This window comes from Podospora anserina, chromosome 2 (assembly GCF_000226545.1).
Source record: "Podospora anserina S mat+ genomic DNA chromosome 2, supercontig 2".
Lineage (NCBI taxonomy): Eukaryota > Fungi > Ascomycota > Sordariomycetes > Sordariales > Podosporaceae > Podospora > Podospora anserina.
The window spans coordinates 4,593,481-4,612,650 of record NW_001914858.1 but is presented as its reverse complement, the minus strand read 5'-3'; the positions used below and the strand labels follow the sequence as shown (position 1 = coordinate 4,612,650).

The 19,170-nt window shown below is 52.8% G+C and overlaps 8 protein-coding genes across 8 annotated transcripts; 4 read left to right on the top strand and 4 right to left on the bottom strand.

The window, feature by feature from the left end:
* Nucleotides 1-504: 504 nt before the first annotated feature.
* Nucleotides 505-1,295, top strand: PODANS_2_13350 (uncharacterized protein; the record flags this gene model as incomplete). Its single annotated transcript, XM_001912118.1, has 2 exons — nt 505-604; nt 670-1,295. The coding sequence occupies 2 exons, from the start codon at nt 505-507 to the stop codon at nt 1,293-1,295; spliced, it is 726 nt and encodes a 241-aa protein (XP_001912153.1).
* Nucleotides 1,296-2,814: 1,519 nt separating this feature from the next.
* PODANS_2_13340 (uncharacterized protein) lies at nt 2,815-4,349 on the bottom strand (the record flags this gene model as incomplete). The annotated part of the gene is made up of 5 exons (XM_001912117.1): nt 2,815-3,428; nt 3,491-3,805; nt 3,879-3,945; nt 4,028-4,160; nt 4,237-4,349. 5 exons carry the CDS (start codon nt 4,347-4,349, stop codon nt 2,815-2,817), a joined length of 1,242 nt encoding a protein of 413 aa, XP_001912152.1.
* Nucleotides 4,350-6,070: 1,721 nt separating this feature from the next.
* Nucleotides 6,071-6,693, bottom strand: PODANS_2_13330 (uncharacterized protein; the record flags this gene model as incomplete). Its single annotated transcript, XM_001912116.1, has 3 exons — nt 6,071-6,331; nt 6,389-6,480; nt 6,555-6,693. 3 exons carry the CDS (start codon nt 6,691-6,693, stop codon nt 6,071-6,073), a joined length of 492 nt encoding a protein of 163 aa, XP_001912151.1.
* A 2,488-nt stretch (nt 6,694-9,181) lies between these two features.
* Nucleotides 9,182-10,498, top strand: PODANS_2_13320 (uncharacterized protein; the record flags this gene model as incomplete). Its single annotated transcript, XM_001912115.1, has 1 exon — nt 9,182-10,498. One exon carries the CDS (start codon nt 9,182-9,184, stop codon nt 10,496-10,498), a length of 1,317 nt encoding a protein of 438 aa, XP_001912150.1.
* Nucleotides 10,499-11,106: 608 nt separating this feature from the next.
* PODANS_2_13310 (uncharacterized protein) lies at nt 11,107-12,363 on the bottom strand (the record flags this gene model as incomplete). The annotated part of the gene is made up of 1 exon (XM_001912114.1): nt 11,107-12,363. The coding sequence occupies one exon, from the start codon at nt 12,361-12,363 to the stop codon at nt 11,107-11,109; it is 1,257 nt and encodes a 418-aa protein (XP_001912149.1).
* A 687-nt stretch (nt 12,364-13,050) lies between these two features.
* PODANS_2_13300 (uncharacterized protein) lies at nt 13,051-14,188 on the top strand (the record flags this gene model as incomplete). Its single annotated transcript, XM_001912113.1, has 5 exons — nt 13,051-13,057; nt 13,136-13,198; nt 13,361-13,455; nt 13,517-13,729; nt 13,802-14,188. 5 exons carry the CDS (start codon nt 13,051-13,053, stop codon nt 14,186-14,188), a joined length of 765 nt encoding a protein of 254 aa, XP_001912148.1.
* A 2,792-nt stretch (nt 14,189-16,980) lies between these two features.
* On the top strand, nt 16,981-17,675 carry PODANS_2_13290 (uncharacterized protein; the record flags this gene model as incomplete). Its single annotated transcript, XM_001912112.1, has 3 exons — nt 16,981-17,231; nt 17,306-17,471; nt 17,544-17,675. Coding segments are annotated over 3 exons (549 nt in total), but the record flags the coding sequence as incomplete, so codon positions are not given.
* A 770-nt stretch (nt 17,676-18,445) lies between these two features.
* Nucleotides 18,446-19,046, bottom strand: PODANS_2_13280 (uncharacterized protein; the record flags this gene model as incomplete). The annotated part of the gene is made up of 3 exons (XM_001912111.1): nt 18,446-18,513; nt 18,566-18,658; nt 18,695-19,046. The coding sequence occupies 3 exons, from the start codon at nt 19,044-19,046 to the stop codon at nt 18,446-18,448; spliced, it is 513 nt and encodes a 170-aa protein (XP_001912146.1).
* Between the last annotated feature and the right edge of the window lie 124 nt (nt 19,047-19,170).

Below are 19,170 nucleotides of genomic sequence, written 5' to 3'. Positions count from 1 at the left end.
TGACTTTCCTACATGGGACTTGCCGTACAAGCGATGGATGGATGGGGGATGGGGGGAGGAGGCAGGAGTTCCCCCATGAGGTGAGGTAGGTACAAAACACAAACCAGCCCTGCAGAAACTCTCTGACCTCTTTTTCTCTTTATCCCCACGCCTTCCTCCTGCTTGACTGCTACCCTGGCTCTCTACCAACCTCACCTTCCCTGCCTCGACCGTGCCTTCCGGGTCAGCACAGCATCCAAAATCCCCCTTCGACTCAGCACCGAACAGCCTTGTGGAGGAGTTTCCGATATTCGAACACCCAGCCAGAGGAAAAGATAAAAGAGCTTCGTATCCCGCCTCTTCGACAACACCACAATCATCATCTCTTTCCCATCTCATTTTCTGTTTCTTTTCCCGGTCCGGTTCAATCGTCTAATACTTTTCTATCTTACTGGACTCGATTCATTTCAACGACATATTCTGCTCCGGAAGCATTAAAGCCCTAGTTTCATATCCACAGACAAAATGGTGTCAGTCAAGTCGATACTTCTTGCCGCGATGGCCACGGTAGCATATGCTGCCCCATGCCAACCGACATTTGTGCCCACTCTTCCCAAGACTGGAGGTAAGTACCACAGAACCTGGATCGAAATGACAGAGAAAGGGATCCGGGAGGCTAACTAGAAACAGGTGCCCGAGAACTCCCCTCACCACCACCGAGCTTCACCCTCAAGAAGATTGCCGTCGGCCATGGTATCCAAAATTACACATGCGTCGACACCACCTCTGCCCCTAAGGCCGATGGTGCCGTTGCTATTCTCTACGACGTGACAAAGTACGCCCCAGGAACGCCAAAGACCGGCATTGCCAAAGCACTCTGGGATAGGATCCCCTCTGCGCTTCTCCTCAAGCCTCTGACTCTCAACAAGCTCGCGGGAACCAAGTATGGTGCTCATGCCACAGCGCCATTCCCCAAGGAGGAGGACCTGAAGCTGCTCGGTTTTCCCATCGCCGAGTATCTTGGCCATCACTACTTCGACATCAGCAGCACCCCGATGTTCGACCTCAACCGGGTCGGGCTCAAGGCCAGTGTGACAAAGTTGGATAATGTGGATGCCCCTGCCAACGCTGACAAGGGCCCTCTCAAGACTGGAGCCGTGGCCTGGCTCCAGCTTGGAGACAGCGGGAAGGGCCTCTCGAGTGGGATCACCCAGGTTTACCGTGTCATCACAGCCGGTGGCGTGGGGCAAAAGTGCGGTGTTGCTGGTGTCGGTGTGCACAGCGTTCCTTACACCACCTTTTACTGGTTCTTCTAAGCTGTTTCTCGATAATTCCGTGTGTCGAATGAAATTGGACATCTTGGAAGGGTCTGAACCGCCCAAATTTGGATCTTGGTGGTGGGGGGAGAAGGAGCGTGGGTTAGACGGGATGGATGGAAGCCGAGTGAGCTTCCATCCTTTGCCGTGTTTTCTCCCAGTTTGGGTGTGTTGGTTGGTTCTCTCCCCAACGACCATCCTTCAACCCGTGCCGCTCTCCCCAAAATACCTATCTAACCAGTCCTACCACACCACCATACATACACACTCACAAAACAACATCACAAATACAAACTACCAGCGCCATGACGATACATATACCTCATCTCATCTCACATACACCACTACCACCAACACCACCACCACACTTTGCAAGTTCTCATTCACTCATTTAATACTTCGCATATTGCACATTTTTGAACAATATTTCCGGGCGGTTGTTTTTTTCTTTCTCATGGGTATACCCTTTGCAAAATGGATGGTTTTGGTTCCTCTTTTTTCTTTGGTGAATTATTCGGTGGGCGGACAGGCGATGACTGAAGGGGAGGATGGTTAGGGTACTATATATAGAGATGGAAAAGACCTTGCTGTTCAAGACAAAAAGGCAAGGTCAAATATTTAATTCAGGCTCTTTGGGGATTTTACTACCATGACTTGGTGCTTCTGTGATTTGATGTTTGCGTGTTGATGTGTTACTGAAATGGATGGGAGTCGTGACAATGTGCTACTTCGCACAAATCTGGTTTTGTTTGCTTGTAGACGGTCCAGATGTTAGACGATGACGACTGCTTCATCCCAACAACATTGTTCAGGTTCCCAATGGCCACACAAGACTTTTGTCTCGAGGCAGGGCACACATTCTCATCAGTCAACCCTCGTTAGTGCTTTATTAAACCCTCTTCATTTTAAAATGAGAAACTATAACTCCAGCTCGCTCGCTGGTCTTGTCTTGTTCTGTAGGTATTCAAGAACACCCCCCCCCTCTTCCGTCTTCCATCCAACATACGGCGATCAAAACAAAAAGATAACTAAAACAAAGAATCCGCGCTATCACATGAATCGCTAAGCTTGTCGAGATAAACAATGTCCGCTTCCTTGGACAGAGTTATCGAGTAGAGCCACCACGGTAGCTCACCTTCTCATACCGAGTATAAGATCTGACCGCTGCTTCCAAATGATGACACCCTTGCGCTTTTCTGCACCCACATTTGATCATGAGCGTTTCAACAGCCTTGCGATGCTGCTTATAGGCCCTCCACTTCTCCTTTTCCCACGCCCTCTCTCGCACCAGGTGGTCAGGGACAGGGAGCTCTGCCTTGTGCTTAGCAGGGGCCTGTATCCTTGTTCCATCATAATGAAAGGTCGGCATGTCTTTCGACTCCAGTGTCCTTTCATGTATGTCCGTTACCATATCAGTCAGATGCAGTACCACCCACGGGTCACCATTATTGTCAAGATCAAAGGGCGGTATAACCACCCAATCCTCGCCCTCGGTGCTTAAAACATCAGAGACAGCCTCCTATCTGCCTCCGAGCTCAGCCTCGAGACCCTGCATTTGGTTACCGTACTCCATCGGTCTTGGGTCCTCGGCCGTCCACTGCTGGCCGGGTCCACCTGCAGGAATGGGGACGTTTGATGGCGCCTGTTGGATGTTACCGGCAGAGCCCGCCTGGCCAGGGACAGTGCGGACTTGGGCTCTGAAGTTGACAACCTCGCTGAGGATCATCTTGCGCATTTCATTGACATCATCGATGACCTCGAAGTCAAAGTTGAAAGTGGTTGGGCAGTCGGGCTCGTCACTAGCGTCGTGCCAGATGGCAAGATAGGGGTGTTCGAGGGCCTCCTCGACACTGATGCGGCGAGAGGGGTCGAAAGCAAGCATACGGTCCAAGAGGTCGAGAGCGTCCGGGTTGGCATTAGGGAAGAGCGAAGGGAATGACTTCTTGGCCATGAAAGGAAGATTCCGCACGTATTCCTGGGCCCTAGGGGAACCGATGCGAGACAAAGTTTCCTCATTAGGGGTACCAAGAATGTGGAGAATTTGGTTCAGCTGGTCGACGTAATCGCGACCCTTGAAAAAGGGGCGACCGCCAAGGAGCTCAGCGAGAATGCAGCCAACAGACCATACGTCAACTATGAGAAGCCGTGACGTCAGCTCACCGCTGTACAGACATAGGACAAGGGGGCAAACCTACTAGCTTTGGTGTAATTCTGGAAGCTCAACATGATTTCGGGCGCGCGGTACCATCTCGTCGCGACATACTCAGTCATGTACCCGGCATTTTCCTCGGGATCAACCGAGAAGCCACGCGCCAGACCGAAATCGCAAATCTTCAGTTCGCAGTCGGCGTTGACAAGCAAGTTTCCTGGCTTGAGATCGCGATGGAGAACGTTGGCTGAGTGAATGTATTTCAGACCGCAGAGGATTTGGTAAATGAAAGACTGGAAATGGGCGTCGGTAAGAGGCTGGCCGGAACGAATGATGGCAGCAAGATCGCACTCCATCAACTCTGCGGGTCACAAACTGTGTCAGCGCATCGTCTCGAGACAAAGGGGACAGACAATAGTGTGGTGGCCACATACCCTCATAAAGATATGTCTCGTTGAAGCTGTCTGGTCTGGGAATATCCATATCATACAAGCAGGTGATCTGTGTCATCAAAAGGAGGATGTGTCAGTCTTCTAGCGTTCTGCGTGGAGTGTGTGTGGACTTGTGCGTATGCTGGGCTTACATTTCGGTGACCCCTGAAGTGCTGCAGGAGCTTGATCTCGCGCAGGGCGCGCTTGGCCAAAATCTTCTTGCTGAACACATTGGTGACCTTCTTGATGGCAACACCCTCGTTGGTCTGGTTGTTCACCGCGGCACTAGAATGGGAGAGGACAGCAATGGTCAGTTTGGCTGTTGGGCGTAGAAAATGAGGGGCAATATGAATGGCCATACCAGACAATGCCGTATGCGCCCTGACCAAGCTCCTTGGTCACGGTGTATCTTTCATCGACGATGAAGTCCTGGTTGAACACCTTGAACACCTTACGGCCCTGGAGATCGCCCATGATGGATATTTATGCCTGAACGGTCTGGGGAGATGCTGGCGGGAAAGGCGATGGAGCTCAACGATGCGGGGAGGACCCAAAAAAAAGGAGGGGCAGGTAAGCAGCTATCGATAGGCACGGACAAAGCCTGTCAGGCAACACACAAAAGACGGGAGGCCGAGTGTGGGACGGGATGGGAAGGAAGCAGTGGGAGAGCAAGTTTCGAGCTGAGGAACGACAGTTTGCGACGGAAAGGGGCCGAACCGGGGAGGTCAGGTAGGTAGCGGGGCAGAGGGATCCAAGGCACCAAGAGTGGAGGAGGGGGTAGAAGGGTAGAAGGAGGAGGCAGCCCAGAAACGTCTGGCTTCGAAGCCCGATGTGAGTCTGGTATTTAAGGCGTCCGCAACCGTCCTTTGATGGAGAAAGGAGAAATGCAAGGCAGCGCCGCAGCGAACAAGATGGAGGGGCTGAGATGCGACCCTGGCTTGCAAGCTCGGCTGCCGGTTGGCGTGACAAATGACAAGGGATGCTTGGTGAAGAGCACAAAAATGGGGGCCGGCGGGGTTCTGGGGCTTCGAATCCCCACAATCACCCGTCGGCGGCCGCTGCTTTCCAGACACTGACACACTGGGCATGTCACTCTCCAGCCAAAGTGCTGTGGAGAGATACATACTTTGAGCAGCCCCTGTCAGGAAGTCCAGGCGCTAATCAAGCTGACTTGCAGTGTGCTTCAGTACGCGCGCGCGAGAAACCTCGCCTCTCGCATGAATCCAAGCAGAAGAAGTTCTCATCCCAAATGGGTCTGTTTGTCAGATCGAAGTGGGTAGAGGGAGATGAAGAAATGGGGTTTCAAAAGCCGCCTGAAGCGCTCAAGGTTGCCTGCTTCTTTGTTCGTCGACATCATGAAATGACGGTGGTGTCTAGGGTTCTTCGCAACTGGTCCAAACCGACAGCTCCAAGCCTTGTTGGTTTGCTCGTATCGTCGGTCCTCGCCAAATAGCAGTGCTCAGACTAATCCGGCCGAGAGGGGTACGGCGTACTATCTGTTGGGAAGATCACCACCTCTTTCAACCCGACCGAGTTGTGTCAACGACGCTGCTGCTGCTGAGCTTGATCTCTTCACAGTGGACAACTACCGAGGTAGTATGCTTCCAATTTGAATCCTTCCAACGTTTCTCGGGGGTCAGTCTCATCCAGAACCACTCTGCCGGGCGGCCTGCCGGTCGTGGGCCACTGAAATTGGTCGTAGGGCTGACGCACCTCTCAAAATGGCATGGTGTAGGGTGCCAGATGGCACCATTCCGGATTGATGCAGTGCCCAAGAGTTGAAGGCGATTCCCGAAGACCTCGCTTCAAGCTTTGTCTGGTCATATTACGAGATAATGAGGCGATCAGCAAGACATCCTTTTGAATCTCGAAGCATGCGAGAATGGATCAGAATATGTATAAGTAGATCTGTTGCCCTGCTCTGCAAATCACTGGAAGGGCAAGACTAGCAGGACCTTCAGCCCCCCATCCGAAGTATCGATTTTCCAGAACCGACATGACGAGCACACCGGTGCGTGAAGTGAATGCAGGAACAGAGATGGAAGTTGCAGCGTGGTAGCGCATAGGGTTGAGACGAGGAGGACACAACGTCAATAAGCAATCAATCCAAAAATGGTATCTTTTGTCTATCCATGGGCGAAAACACGACACCACGACACTTGGCTCGACAGCAAAGAACCGATCAAAGCTAGGGCTTAGTTAACGTCAGGGAAGACTTCCTTGAGGAAATTGGTCGAGAAACGGGTCGCCTGTTCATACGCCTTCTCGAAACCCTGCTGCCCACCATAGTAGGGGTCACTGATCACCTCGGCCTTGCCGGTTCCTGAGTACTCTCCGAAAAGCATCACTTTGGCCTTGTTGTTCGATTTGCGTTGCTGGATACGTTGGAGGTCGGAGAGGTTGGCACGGTCCATGGCGAAGATGTAATCAAACTTGTCGAAATCAGACGCATTCACCTTCAACAGCGATTAGAAACGATGCCCGAACCCGCCGATCGATAGACCGAGCCTTACCTTGCGTGCCGCATGCACATAGTCAGTGATACCATGAGATTCGAGGGTGGACATGGTGCGGTCATCTGGTCCTTCACCAATGTGGTACCCACCTGGTCAAAGAAAGATAGTGTGGTTAGGGTTGCTGGAGACGACACAGAGGGCGACATCATCGAGAGAGACATACCTGTTCCGCAAGAATCAATATCGGCAACCAGATCCTTGTACGGCTCCTTCTTTGCCATGGCTTGGAAGACGCCTTCAGCCATGGTCGATCTACAGATGTTGCCCAGGCAAACGAAAAGGACCGAAATCTTCTCAGCCATGTTTGCAATAGCGATGACAATAACCGATGGAGAGATACACGAAACTACCAAATGAGTGGCTAGGCTAGAGACCTATATGGAAATGCTCAGGTGGAAGGAAAGATATTGGTGGAAAGATATTGTTGAGGTCTATCTACGAGGTTCCAAAAATACTACCCCGCGACAACGACACGGTCAGCGGCAAACTGATAAGCTGCGATAAGGGATAGCAATGTCATGGGTTAGGGTTCATGGTGCAAGGGCACGACGGGACGCAAGTGTTGCTATAGCAATGTCATGGGTTAGGGTTCATGGTGCAAGGGCACGACGGGACGCAAGTGTTGCTTCATTGTGGACTTGGCATCGCTAAGCCATGAAGAAGAGTATCAAAAGGATTGCTTGAGTGTATGTTCATACGGATAGAAGATGCTGAGAATCTTTTACTTCAATAACACCATGCTATGGACAGTATGCTGGTCGTGTCCAATAAGAATGTCTCTGGACAATACTTGCATACCTTATATATATGGTAGTAGGTATAGATCAAACTGCCTAATTGCACCAAGAGCAGCATACGTTTTGCTGGAACAAAGAGGCAATTCAAAAACCAGATCATCCATTGTATCCCCTCCTTCTTCCGCATTCGCAATATGACGCAAGAGCCGCTAAGCTGTCTTGTGGACTACAGCATAGAGTGGATTGTCACTTTTTATTTCCATTCTCCGATTGACACCACTAACCATCGGAGCCGGGCCGGCAGTCTGGGGCTGGTCTGGGCAGGGCAGCCGTTGCAACGCCAAAGTTCAACGGTCCAGGTTTCTTCCATTCGTCTGGCTGTAAAGTGCAAACTTCCAAAACCAAGATCTTGAGCGTCACCGTACCTAGTAGAGCACATCGATGGAGGACAGGCAGCAGATGGTTGCGTCAGGGCCATCAACGTGATTGATGGTAAGATCCCCAGTGCCTCAGATCAGAGCATATTCCAACCGATCCAGTCAACCGGAACAGATCTCGGCGTTAGGGAGAAAGGGGCCGAGCGATCGGAGCCCGGAGAGAAAAGGGTTCAGAAAACGGAACAGGCTGCCACCGACATCATTCGGGGCTATTCCCCGCGCCGACCGCTCGGCAAAATCCCCTTGCCTTATCCAACCCTGATCTTATAGATAAGACGCCTCGGCAGCGTCCACCAGGTTACAGAATAAATGCCCAAAAGAGAAGGCCAGGAAGTCTGGCGGTGAAATACGGATGGGCGGCACACATAACGAGGTCAGTTATAGAGAACAAGAGAATAAAAAGAATGTATAGGATGGCTTGGGCAAATCACGCAAGCTCGCGCAACCACTTGCCAAAGAGGACCCCCATGCACGCCACCCGTAGAAAGCATATGCTAAACACGCGTGTAGACGCGGGCCAAATCAACCTAGGTTGGAGAGCCCCGCCATCCCACCACGTCCGTTGATTCATCAGCAGCAAAAGCCTCGAAGGAAGCAATTTATCTCAACCGTGGCAGTGGGTATCCAAGCATCCATCCCCTCCCCCCCCAATCCACCCACCTGAATCCATCTCCATGCATCTGAAATGGGCCGCTACCACACACACCTGCCGCACAAAGGCAGAGAGAACTGCGGCTAGCGCTGCTGGGGTATTTTTGATCTGATTTCCCTGGTTCGTTTGCCCATCAGGGTAAGTTCCCGATCTTGGAGGGATACCAAACCCTGAAGATCGCTACACTTTGCCTCCCCTCGGGGTCCAACCCAAGAACGAACTCGTTAGGTTGTCCCTTGACATCAAACGGCTCCATTTTTGGAGGGAAAATAGGGCCCCGGGAATGATAGGATCACAAATACCTACTGAGGCTTTGTGTTGCCCCGTCATAACCATGCCCTCCTCCCTCTAACTAATAATTTTTCTTTTCTCCCACCTTGACCTTTTCTCTTCCGTTCTTGGTCTACACAGCACCTGTCTCTTCTTACACACCTGTCTCTTCTTACACACCTGCGAGAACGGACGTCGTATTCAAGGGACCAACATCAAAGTACCCCTCCACCAAATCCCCACCATTCACATACAGATCAAGACTTCGGGGCGACTATAATACCGCGGATAGAACGGATCAGACGGACATCGTCAGCAATTCGGTCGATAGATTGACCGACTCTCTCATCTTCTTTCAGAACAAGAAGTTCATCTCTTTACCGCTCCTTCGGTACACTCAAGCTTTACCTTTTGGTCAAAGTTGTGCCAGTTGCAAACTTGATCCTTTCGAAGGGGTGCCCTTACCGGTACTTCCCAGACCCGTGGAAACCCGAGTCCAATTCTCCACCCCAGGCATTCGGTGAGCCGTGGCCCACGAGCGACTCGCGCCGATTCGAAAGAAAAACACTTCTAGAAGGAATTGAAACAGTGGGAACAAAAAAACAGAGGCAGAAGAAGGGAGGAATTGTCTAGCAGGAGAGGGAGTTTTGCAAGTGCGCTCGTTGTAGGACGGAAGAAGAAACACTGCGGCAAAATGGTTGAACAGCGCCAGCACGGGCGCACTCCCGTCCACAACAGCGAGGTTTACCTCCTCCGCCAGATGCCTCCGACCTTCTCAACCATCCCCCCACTGTCCCCTCCGTCCCCCATCACACCCGCCGAGGACGATGACTTTTGCAATGGCATGCCGATCGAGGCCCTCTCCCTCTCCCAGCCGGCCATTGCCGTCGCCGACGAGAAGCTCGCCGTCGAAGAGCGTCTCTCCAACGCCGTCCACGTCCTCTCCACCGAGACCACTGCCCTGCAGAACCTGACGGCGCTCTACTCCACCGACCGTCTCGCCCGCGAAGGCTTCAACCGCGCCGTTGAGGCCATCACCCGCTGCAACCACCCCAAATACCCCCACCACCAACACCACTCCCACAGCCGAGGAGCGACAGACGGCAAGATAGTAGTAATAGGCGTCGGCAAGTCAGGGCACATCGCCAAGAAGCTCGTCGCAACCTTCAACTCGCTCGCCATCCAAGCCGTTTTTCTCCACCCCACCGAGGCCCTCCACGGCGATCTGGGCCAGATCGGCCCCCGCGACACCTTCTTGCTGATCACCTTCTCCGGCAAAACCCCCGAGCTCCTGACGCTTCTCCCTCACCTCGACAAGTCACTTCCTCTCATCCTCTTGACGTCTCACACCCGCCCGGAAACATGCGAGCTGATCAAGCACCGCCCCGACACCATCCTTCTTCCCGCACCGATCCACGAGCCAGAGACAAAGTCCTTTGGCGTGTCGGCACCAACAACCTCCACGACGGTGGCGCTGACGGTAGGGGATGCGCTCGCAATCGTCGCCAGCAGGGAGCTACACCCCAGCGTGGCGAGCGTGTTTGCCAAAAATCACCCCGGCGGCGCGATCGGGGCTGCACTGAGGAAGCCAAGCTCGAGTGAAAAGAGCGCGAGGGAACTGGCGGTGCGAATGGAGATGATTCCGCTCCTGAATACCCCCCCAGAAAAGACGGCTACGGGTGCGGATGTGCTCAGGGCGGGCTATGCCTCGCCTTCGGGGTGGGTGAGGTTGCAGACCGGGGATGTTATCTCCCCCAGGCGGATCAGGAAGCTGGACTCGGCGGATCTGGTGACCAGGTTGGAGGAGCTGAAGGGGTGGCTGGTGACGAGCAAGAAGGAGTTTGTGCCTGTTGCTGCCGACTCGAGCGTGGAAAAGGCGGCCGAGTGGGTGCTGGGGATGAGGGTTGCGCTTGGGGATGGGCAGTATGAGGATAATGCGATTGTCGCTGTTATGGATCGGGGAGAGTGTGTTGGACTTCTTGAGGTGGGGAGTCTGATGGAGGAGGCATGATTTTTTTTCTTTTTCTGTTCTGGCTTCCAGTCAATGTGAGCTGGTCAAGGCAACGATGTTTATGAGTTTATCTTCCTTTGGATACAAGAGAAGGGAGCGGCTGCATTTATGGATCATGTGAGCACGTCGGTTGGTGATCAGGGGTTGGCGTGACCCAAGGACAGAGCTAGAGCGGATTGGGGGGTATTCTGGTATTTATGCGCAGCATTAGGTAGGCTCTCTGCTTTTATGATTTTCGATTTTTGTAGCAAGGCGTTGCGGGACCATCGTACATTTGTTTCAATCTTCTTGTCATGGCCGAGAAAGAGGAGTAGGTAGAAGTGGGGGGTGGCATCGTCTTGAACATCAAGTACAGGATAACACTGTACAGCGCAAACATCATTTGGGTGGCAGCAACTCTCTTTTTATTTATGGTATACTATTTTACTGTTACATGAGACACCCTGTGACATTAGAAATTCAGTTGTCATTGATCTACCATATCCGAGTGCTGAATTAGCTTGAGTAACTGTCCGCCATGCTGTGAAGCTCGTTTATGATGTACATGATGACCAGATCGTAACAAAATTTGACCCATCCGGCTAATAACCTCTAAACAAGACAGATGCTCAGTCCGAATCACTCTCACTACTCTCGCTACTTTCGCTGCTGTCAGAATCGCTCCCATCATCTGCTTCCTCTTCATCATCAGACTCATCCTCTGATGAAGACTCGGAGGAGGACGAGCTGCTGCTACTCGTTTCCTCATCCTCCTTACCATTCGGCGCATCCGCCATGTTCTCATCTTCGTCATCGTCATCGTCGTCAGAGCTATCACTTTCCGACTCGGACGAGCTGCTGCTCTCATCATCGCTGATATTGCGTACTTTTCTCAGTCTGCGCTTCTTGGCAGGCTGTTGTGAATCATCATCACTGCGTGTTCTCTTGTCTGCGACTGCGTTCTCCTGTCCTGACGATGACGAAGAGGAAGAAGTGATAGTTGACGCAGCGGCTGTCGATGTTATGGTGCTCTCCTCACTGTCCGACGCTAATTCTACGGCCACGATCTCAGCGCGGATGCGCCTCAGTGCTCGCTGCTTGACCAGAGGGTCCACGGTTCTGATGACATATTGTACCTCCTCTAATGGGCGCTTGCCATTGGCATTGGTACCAGTAGACTGACGTTGCTTTTGATGCTGTTGCAGGTCCTCAAGAAATCGCGAGATAACCTCCTCGTACTCTGTCTGCTTGGTGGCCTTGTCCTTGGTGTCGGCAGGGAAAGCGCTGACACCCTGCTCCATATCTTTCTTCTTGATCTCCACCGCCGTCTCTCGTAACCTCGTCCGCACGCCTCCCTTGAGGTCGCTGATATATTGGTAGAAAATTGGAATATCGGCTGACGGGATCTTGTCGCCGTCAAAGAGATACTTAATGAGCAATGTCTGGTGGTTCTTGTTGAACTTCCACGAGTCGCGCGCAGTGTGCCACTGGCGAAGGTAATCGAGGGATGGTTCAAGGTTCGTCTCGGGTTTGGCAACAGGTTGCGCTGGCTTCTTGGCCTTCTTTTTCTTTGCCTTCTTCTTTGCTGGTTCGACGGATGTCTTCTTGGTGTCCGCTGTGAAGGACACAGATTTCCTTTGTGATCCAGGAGTTTCTTCGTCGGCTCGGAACCTCTTGTTGGGAGTTTGCGCATACGAATTGCTGTTATAGCTGTTGGCCGGCGACTGATATAGTGGTTGCTTTCTCTTGAGCGCGCTCACAGGGCTGCCGTTTACTTGCGAAGCGGAATTGGCATTGGGGCCGGTCGAGCTCAAGACAGGGCTCTCGTCGGATGCTCCCTTGAGCTTGAGGCCCAATCGCTTCCAGGCCGGGACACGAGCGGACATGTTGGCCAGCAAAGAAGAAGCAGGCAAACAGGTGTCGACCGAGGTGAAGAAAAAAAAGCCCTGGACCGAGACAGACGACGTAGGACGGACAGGGGCGCGGGTTCCCACAGAAACGGCAAAAGTGCAAATTGAGCCGAGTAGCGCTGTTTTGAACGAGACCCAAGAGTTTCCGAATGCAAGAAATATTGGGGCCGTTTGGCGATGTCGTGAGTTCTATTGGGTGTTTGTGTCGATGCTGCCAGTTGAATGAGAAACAGCCTGCAGCAAATTTCTGTTCCGCCAGTGCTTATCAGCGCCCAATACAGGGGTCTTGCGCCCGATAACAGAGCAGAAGTTAAGAATGTGGGGCAACCCCACTACCATTGAAGCTTGGGCCCCAGCCACTTAAGCCAAGATCTGCTTTCTAATTAATGCCTAACTTTCAAGGCAGCCAGACCGCCCGCAACAGCTGGCCGTCAGCCTTCTCCAGGCAAGCAGAGCAACGCGTCGATCGGCAGCTGGAGCTTCCCTGCCAGGCCAACCGCAACGACGAACGAAGCTCCTTGCCGCCTGCTCAACACCAACACCACCACCACCAAAACAACCACCACTGCCCGATCTTTGACATTGCGCATCTACCGATTCGTCCTCCTCCCATCCGCTCATACAATCCTTCAATAAAGCTTTCATCAGCTCGCATCGGTCAAGATGGCGGGTACGTCGATTACCAGCTGCGACGCTGTCGGGCGAGCTTCGAGCTCCACTTTGGTCCTGGCTAACACTTGATGCGCAGGCAACGCTGGTTACGACCGACACATTACCATTTTCTCCGACCAAGGAAGACTGTACCAAGTTGGTATGTACAAGTGCCATAGCCGAGAGGGAGGGGCAAGGGGAGAAGGAGGGCAGTAGACGAGGAGGAACCAAGGAGAGGAAGCTGTCGAAGAGTTGAGAGAATTGGAAATGGGGACTGGTTGCGTCTGAGTAGGAGAGAGACTGACAAAGGGATGTCCTGCAGAATATGCCTTCAAGGCCATCACAGCCGCCAACATCATGTCCATTGGCGTCAGGGGCAAGGACTGCGCTGTTGTCCTGTCCCAGAAGAAGGTTCCAGTACGTCAGAAGCAACCGATATTCTGCTGCCTAGCCGGTCAGCTCTAACAGCGTGGTGCAGGACAAGCTCATCGACCCTTCTTCCGTCACACACATCTTCCAGATCTCGCCCTCGGTTGGTTGCGTCATGACAGGCTCCATCGCAGATGCGCGAGCGTTCTCCCAGCGTGCCCAGTCAGAAGCGGCCGAGTTCAGATACAAGTTTGGCTATGAGATGCCATGCGATGCTCTGGCCAAGAGACTTGCCAATATCAGTCAAGTGTACACTCAACGGGTATGACGACGGGAAATATTGACTTGCCTTGGCAGGGGAATATTGGAATATCGAAGCTGACATCCTTGCTAGGCATACATGCGCCCATATGGTCTCGCTGTGACGCTGATCTCCCTCGATTCCGAGTTGGGGCCGCAGTTATTCAAGTGCGACCCCGCCGGTTACTATATCGGTTACAAGGGCACAGCTGCGGGTCCCAAGCAGCAGGAGGCGCTCAATCATCTCGAGAAGAAGCTCAAGAACCGGGATTATGCGGACGGTGATTGGAAGGAGGTTGTTGAGCTTGCAATCACAACACTGAGCACGGTCCTCAGCATGGACTTCAAGAAGACCGAGATTGAGATTGGTATTGTGGGAGGGCCACGCCCAGACGGCAAGGAAGGCACATACCCTGGGTTCAGGACACTTACAGAGGACGAGATCGACGACAGATTACAGGCTATCGCCGAGAAGGACTGAGGTGATGGAGAGAAAATACTACCTCGGGGGAAAGTGGGTGTAGTGCCGCGGCCGACCAGGCAGGATGCCAGGTGCTGATTCGCTGTGGGCTCTTGGAAGGTCAGGCTGAGGGAGTGAGGGAGTGGGGGAGTAGACAAGAAATCAGGTATGATATGGTGAGGTTTTTGGACCCCCTATATCCACATCCCGCGCGTTGTTTTGTGCTACGGTTCATTCACTCGTGCCATAGAATCTATCATATGCAGCATGCAGGAAAGAGCGTCTAAAATAGACCGGTTCAAGATTCAACCATGTCACAATGGGCGTAGCCTCGTAGCCGTGTGCCCTGTGTCGTATCCAGTGTGGCTTACCGTTTGAAGGCTGAAGACGTTCCTCGTTGTGGGTGCGTGCTGCGGTGTGAAACAGCCAGATATCTACCCACTAGCTTCGTGCCTCTGAACCGAGACCCTCAACGCAACTGGGCGGACAGTGACCGCATCAACATGCTTTTGCTTTTGCTGACGGGGCAGTTACATATTCCTGCGGCCACACGGACCAAACCACGCGGTGGCAACCTGGACGGGAGCAACGGCGGGAGATGCGGGAATAGATGCCACTGGTGCGGTTGTCAACAAGCGGCTCTTGTGTGTGGCTTCTGGGCCGCCAGCAAAGCGGCCAGGATCTGGGGATGGTCCTCATCGACGTTTCGACTCTGGTCGGTTTCAACTTGGAATTACATGCAGGGACCCACAAAGCTGCCTCTCAAATTCGGATTCTACCCGAGTGCGTGGGATCGGGTTAGGCATGTTGGGGATTAGTGTGGCAGAAGAGTTCGGACGATGAGTGCATAGTTCATGGGGGCAAGGTTATCCGGGTGCGTGGGAAGGACTGTGAGAGGTCGATGCACGCTGCTGCAGGTCGACCAGAGGGCCCTGAGAAGCTGACAAGCAGCCTTCTTCGTGGACTTGGCGAGAAAGTCGTCTCGCGTTTGGCGGATGGAAGGAGGGGTCGTGGATCCCCTCCAAGGCTGCTTCAAGCCTCTCAAGCCTCTCTCAACGGCGCCGCCTGCCGTTCGTCCCGTCCTCACACCGCAAAACACCGTCATCACCAGTCCGAGACACTTCGAGAAAGTCCAAAAACAGTTATCCAAGGAAGACGGTCCCTCCCACTTGCTCACATTTGGCCTGGAATCGAATGACAAAACTGCACCATTGATGTTTTTTGCTGCTTCAGCTTGGTTCGGCAACGGTGTTGGGAGTTGTTGGGCAACACGGCTAGGAAGGCCATTGGCTGCCGAAGTCTTGAGCCACAGCAAGCTGCCTCCACGGAGAGTTCTGGCCGTTCTGGCCATCACCGGGGAGGCCCGAAAGCGGTTTAGCCCATCTACTGTGGCGTCGCTGAATACTCGTTAGAACTGCCGTTTCGGGGACCCCCCTGTCAACATCACGGTGCACAAACCATCCAAAGCCACCAGGACAGGGCCCGAGAGGCTCTTTTTGTCCCATATCGAACCCTTCAAGGCATTTCCACAGCCTTTGGCCGTGAGATGCCGCCCAAACGATAGGAGGCTGCATTGGACCTGCAGCTCTTGTCCAGCCTGACCAGGGCCCGTCTGAAATCACACCGTTGCAGCCGTGTGCCGCCGTCATTCTGCTGCCTCCATCGTCCCTCTCCAGCCTCTCACATCTCAGGCCTTGCAGCGGTGGGGGAGGTGGAGGTTCAAGGCCGTGCATTCATTCGGTATCACGGACAAAGGGGGGTGTGGACTCACGGTACAACACTGCCCAGCTAGGTAGGGGCCTTCTCCCTACGAGGAATGGAATGCAAGGCACATGGATAGCAGGAAATCGACGTAGCATCTCGACACTCCACCTCCATCAAACCTCTCCTCCACTAACATGGCGATGCATCTCCCTCCTCGTGCGACAGGGCACCGGCCTGCAGGCTGGGCATCAAGCGGCTGATGATCTAATCTGTCCTCTCTGCGGGTATAGACTTACCCAAGCCTTTGACGTAGTCATGCTGTCGAAATACTCCGGGACTTAGTCCCGGGTTTATCGCGACAACGTGCATGCTGCCATCTCACTCACGCACTCACACACTCACACACATTGACCCCGTCCAAGATACGTACCTCTAGGGGGAACTCTGATTCGGAGTCCTCCTTGCGATGTCTTTGGTCTTGATCCCCTCAACGGTTTGATATCCACCATGTCGAGACATCTACATAAAGTCAATGGGGTTCGCCCCCAGTTGCCGTCGACAGGACACCACCAAGCCATCATCACCTTCACTCAGCGATTGAGCGCCAATCTCTTCTCTTTTCAGACTTGATATCTCTTGTGTCTTGCATAGAGTGCAGCATACTCCCATCCTCCTGGCCTTCCTTGTTTTCCCAGCATCAACCATCTTTTTTTCTCACTCCTGCCTTGCTTTTCACCAAGTTCGAGATAACGAGCAGTTCTTGCCATCGAACTCAATAATTCCTTGACCCTGTATATTCACCCTTCTTCGACACTCGATTTTCAGTTCTCCAAAACCTGACCGCTACCATGTCTGACGGACGTATGTTGCTCACCCCTTAGCACCCACACCCCCCCTCTTTTACCCCCTACACTCAAGCCTAAGCCCTATCAACACAATGCCCACCCCCTCTGATGGGCTTGTGCGTCATCGGAAATTTACGAAAGTATCCCCCGGGAAGCCATCGTCCACTCCCATGAATCCAACCGAGGCGCCACCCCCGACGAGGCTTGCTGAAAAGCGATCTTCACCTTGGCAGGCCACCGCTCCTCAGGAAGTTATGAGACTAACGGGAAGCTCCAGTCAACGAATACCGCACCGCCCGCGTGGCCGAATTGCTTTCCGACTTTCGCACTCTTCAGTATTACATTGCTGCTGCCCCGGTCAACCCTACCGACATGGATGACTACTACACGGAGGGATGGGCAGCACTTCGCCAGTGCGCTCTTGATGGCCAGCACATTCTCAACTGCGCTGCCGACATCACAGTCCCCCGCGCGAGTGGTGGTGCGGACGAGCAGGCCAAGGCCGAGCTTAAGCAGTAGGTTTCTCGTCCTCCAAACTTGGTTATCCGTCCTCCCCTTTTTCTTGGTATTAACGTCATGGACCCAACAGAGTCCTCCTTGACGCCTACGCTCGCCGTCACGAAGGCCAAAAGATCTATCTCCGTCAGGCTGCTGTGCAGCGCTGGATCGAATGGCGGGATCAGATTCTTATGGGTGGCAGGCCTCACTCTGGCAACCAGAGCCAACTCAGGGCCTGCGACCAACAACTGCGTGCTGTACGTCTACTTTTCACTGTTTCTTTTTTCTCCTTTTCCTGTTGCCCCCTCAGAAAAACTTACAAAAAGTAGGAGCTCGCAAACATCACCGACGAAGCCATCTACTCGGAGCTTCAGGTCTCCGACATGACCATGGGCCGCTGGGTAGACGAAGACCCAAGCCTCCGCGCTGTGCAGCGGTGGGTTCGGACTCGGAGAGCTTAATCCCTAATTCACGACTTGTCACGACGACGACGACCTGATCACATCACGGTTCACGGCCGGTTCAACTCGACGATTTTTTCACCATGCCTCACGAAACCACGACCATGATCGGAGAACAAAACTTAATGTTTACACACATCGATACCCCGGGGGCCCCCCTTCTTGCCAAATTCTCCGTCGGCCAAAAAAGGGGAACAACAACAACACGATACGATGCGAGTCATCAACTACACAAAAATAATTATCTCCTCTCTTCTTCTTCTCTTCTTTGCATCATGGGGGGGACGGTCAATTTCCCACTGAACATTTTTCTTCTTTTTCTTTCGGGGCGACATTTTCGATGGATTCCAGGTTTTGTTTAGGGTTTTTAAAAACATTGGATTACAAGATACCACGGGTCAGCACACGCAGGGATACAGGTTTTATTTTCCCCGTTTTGGATTTATTCCTTTTCTTTTGTCGTTTCGCTATGGTTATTAAAAAGTTCAACTGTACATATTTGTTGAATGGTTTGGTACTGGCTTGGGGCTCTGTCTGGAACAGGAGCTTCTTGCGGGTGGGTTGGATGGTCATACATGCATACACACAGCATATTTTGTCAGGGGACGTTAAAGGATACCAAAAAAGGGGGGGCCCTACGAACTGCCGGGAGCAGCGTAGGAAAATAGTTGTTGAATTGCAAAACAGTCTTGCATTGAGTGGCTTCAATATGATACGCTAAATCTCTTCGACTGTGTATAATATATGTACTCCAACTACCAGCAACGAATCTAAACATTCTTGCTCTGTACACACAATGCAATTCCACCCACGGCTAAAAACATGCCAATCAAGGTATCTGGTACACAAGTTAGCTATTGGCCGTAGTTGAATATAGCAACAAGCCCTACCACGGCTGATAACCTTCCCTTCCACCCACCACTCACCCAGCACGGTAAACAAGAACGCACAGGTATTCACAATAGGCACCGTCAAGCTCAGTTCTGTATCATCCTATCAGCAACCATCCAGCCACCTACCCTTTCCCATACGAGGGGAGGGGGGGTGACACATACCAGCCTTCCCAATCAACAAAAAGAACCACACGCTCCCCGTCAAGTTCAGCACCAGCGGCACCGCATACCTCGGGTTCCTCAACAGGTCCATCACACCAAAAAAAGCCCCGAGCACCTTCCGCTTCACCACACTCGACTGCACAGAGCGTGACTCGAGCAGCGGGTGGGGTGGAGGGGAGTGGGAGCGGGCCGCGGCGCGGATGAAGGGTGTCGTCAACCCCCACGCTATGCCCACCAGCAAAAAGGAGAGGACGTAGTTGACCACCGGAGGTTTCGGCTCTGGGTTGTCAGAGAGGAGGATGTCTGAGGCAGCCATGTTGTAGGTACCGAGTGAAATCGCCACCTTGCTCTGCCAGCCACGTGGGAGGTATTTTTGGAATCGGCTTGGGTGTGGTTTTAGGTTGTTGATGATGATGTGATGTTTTGAAAGTCTTGAAACA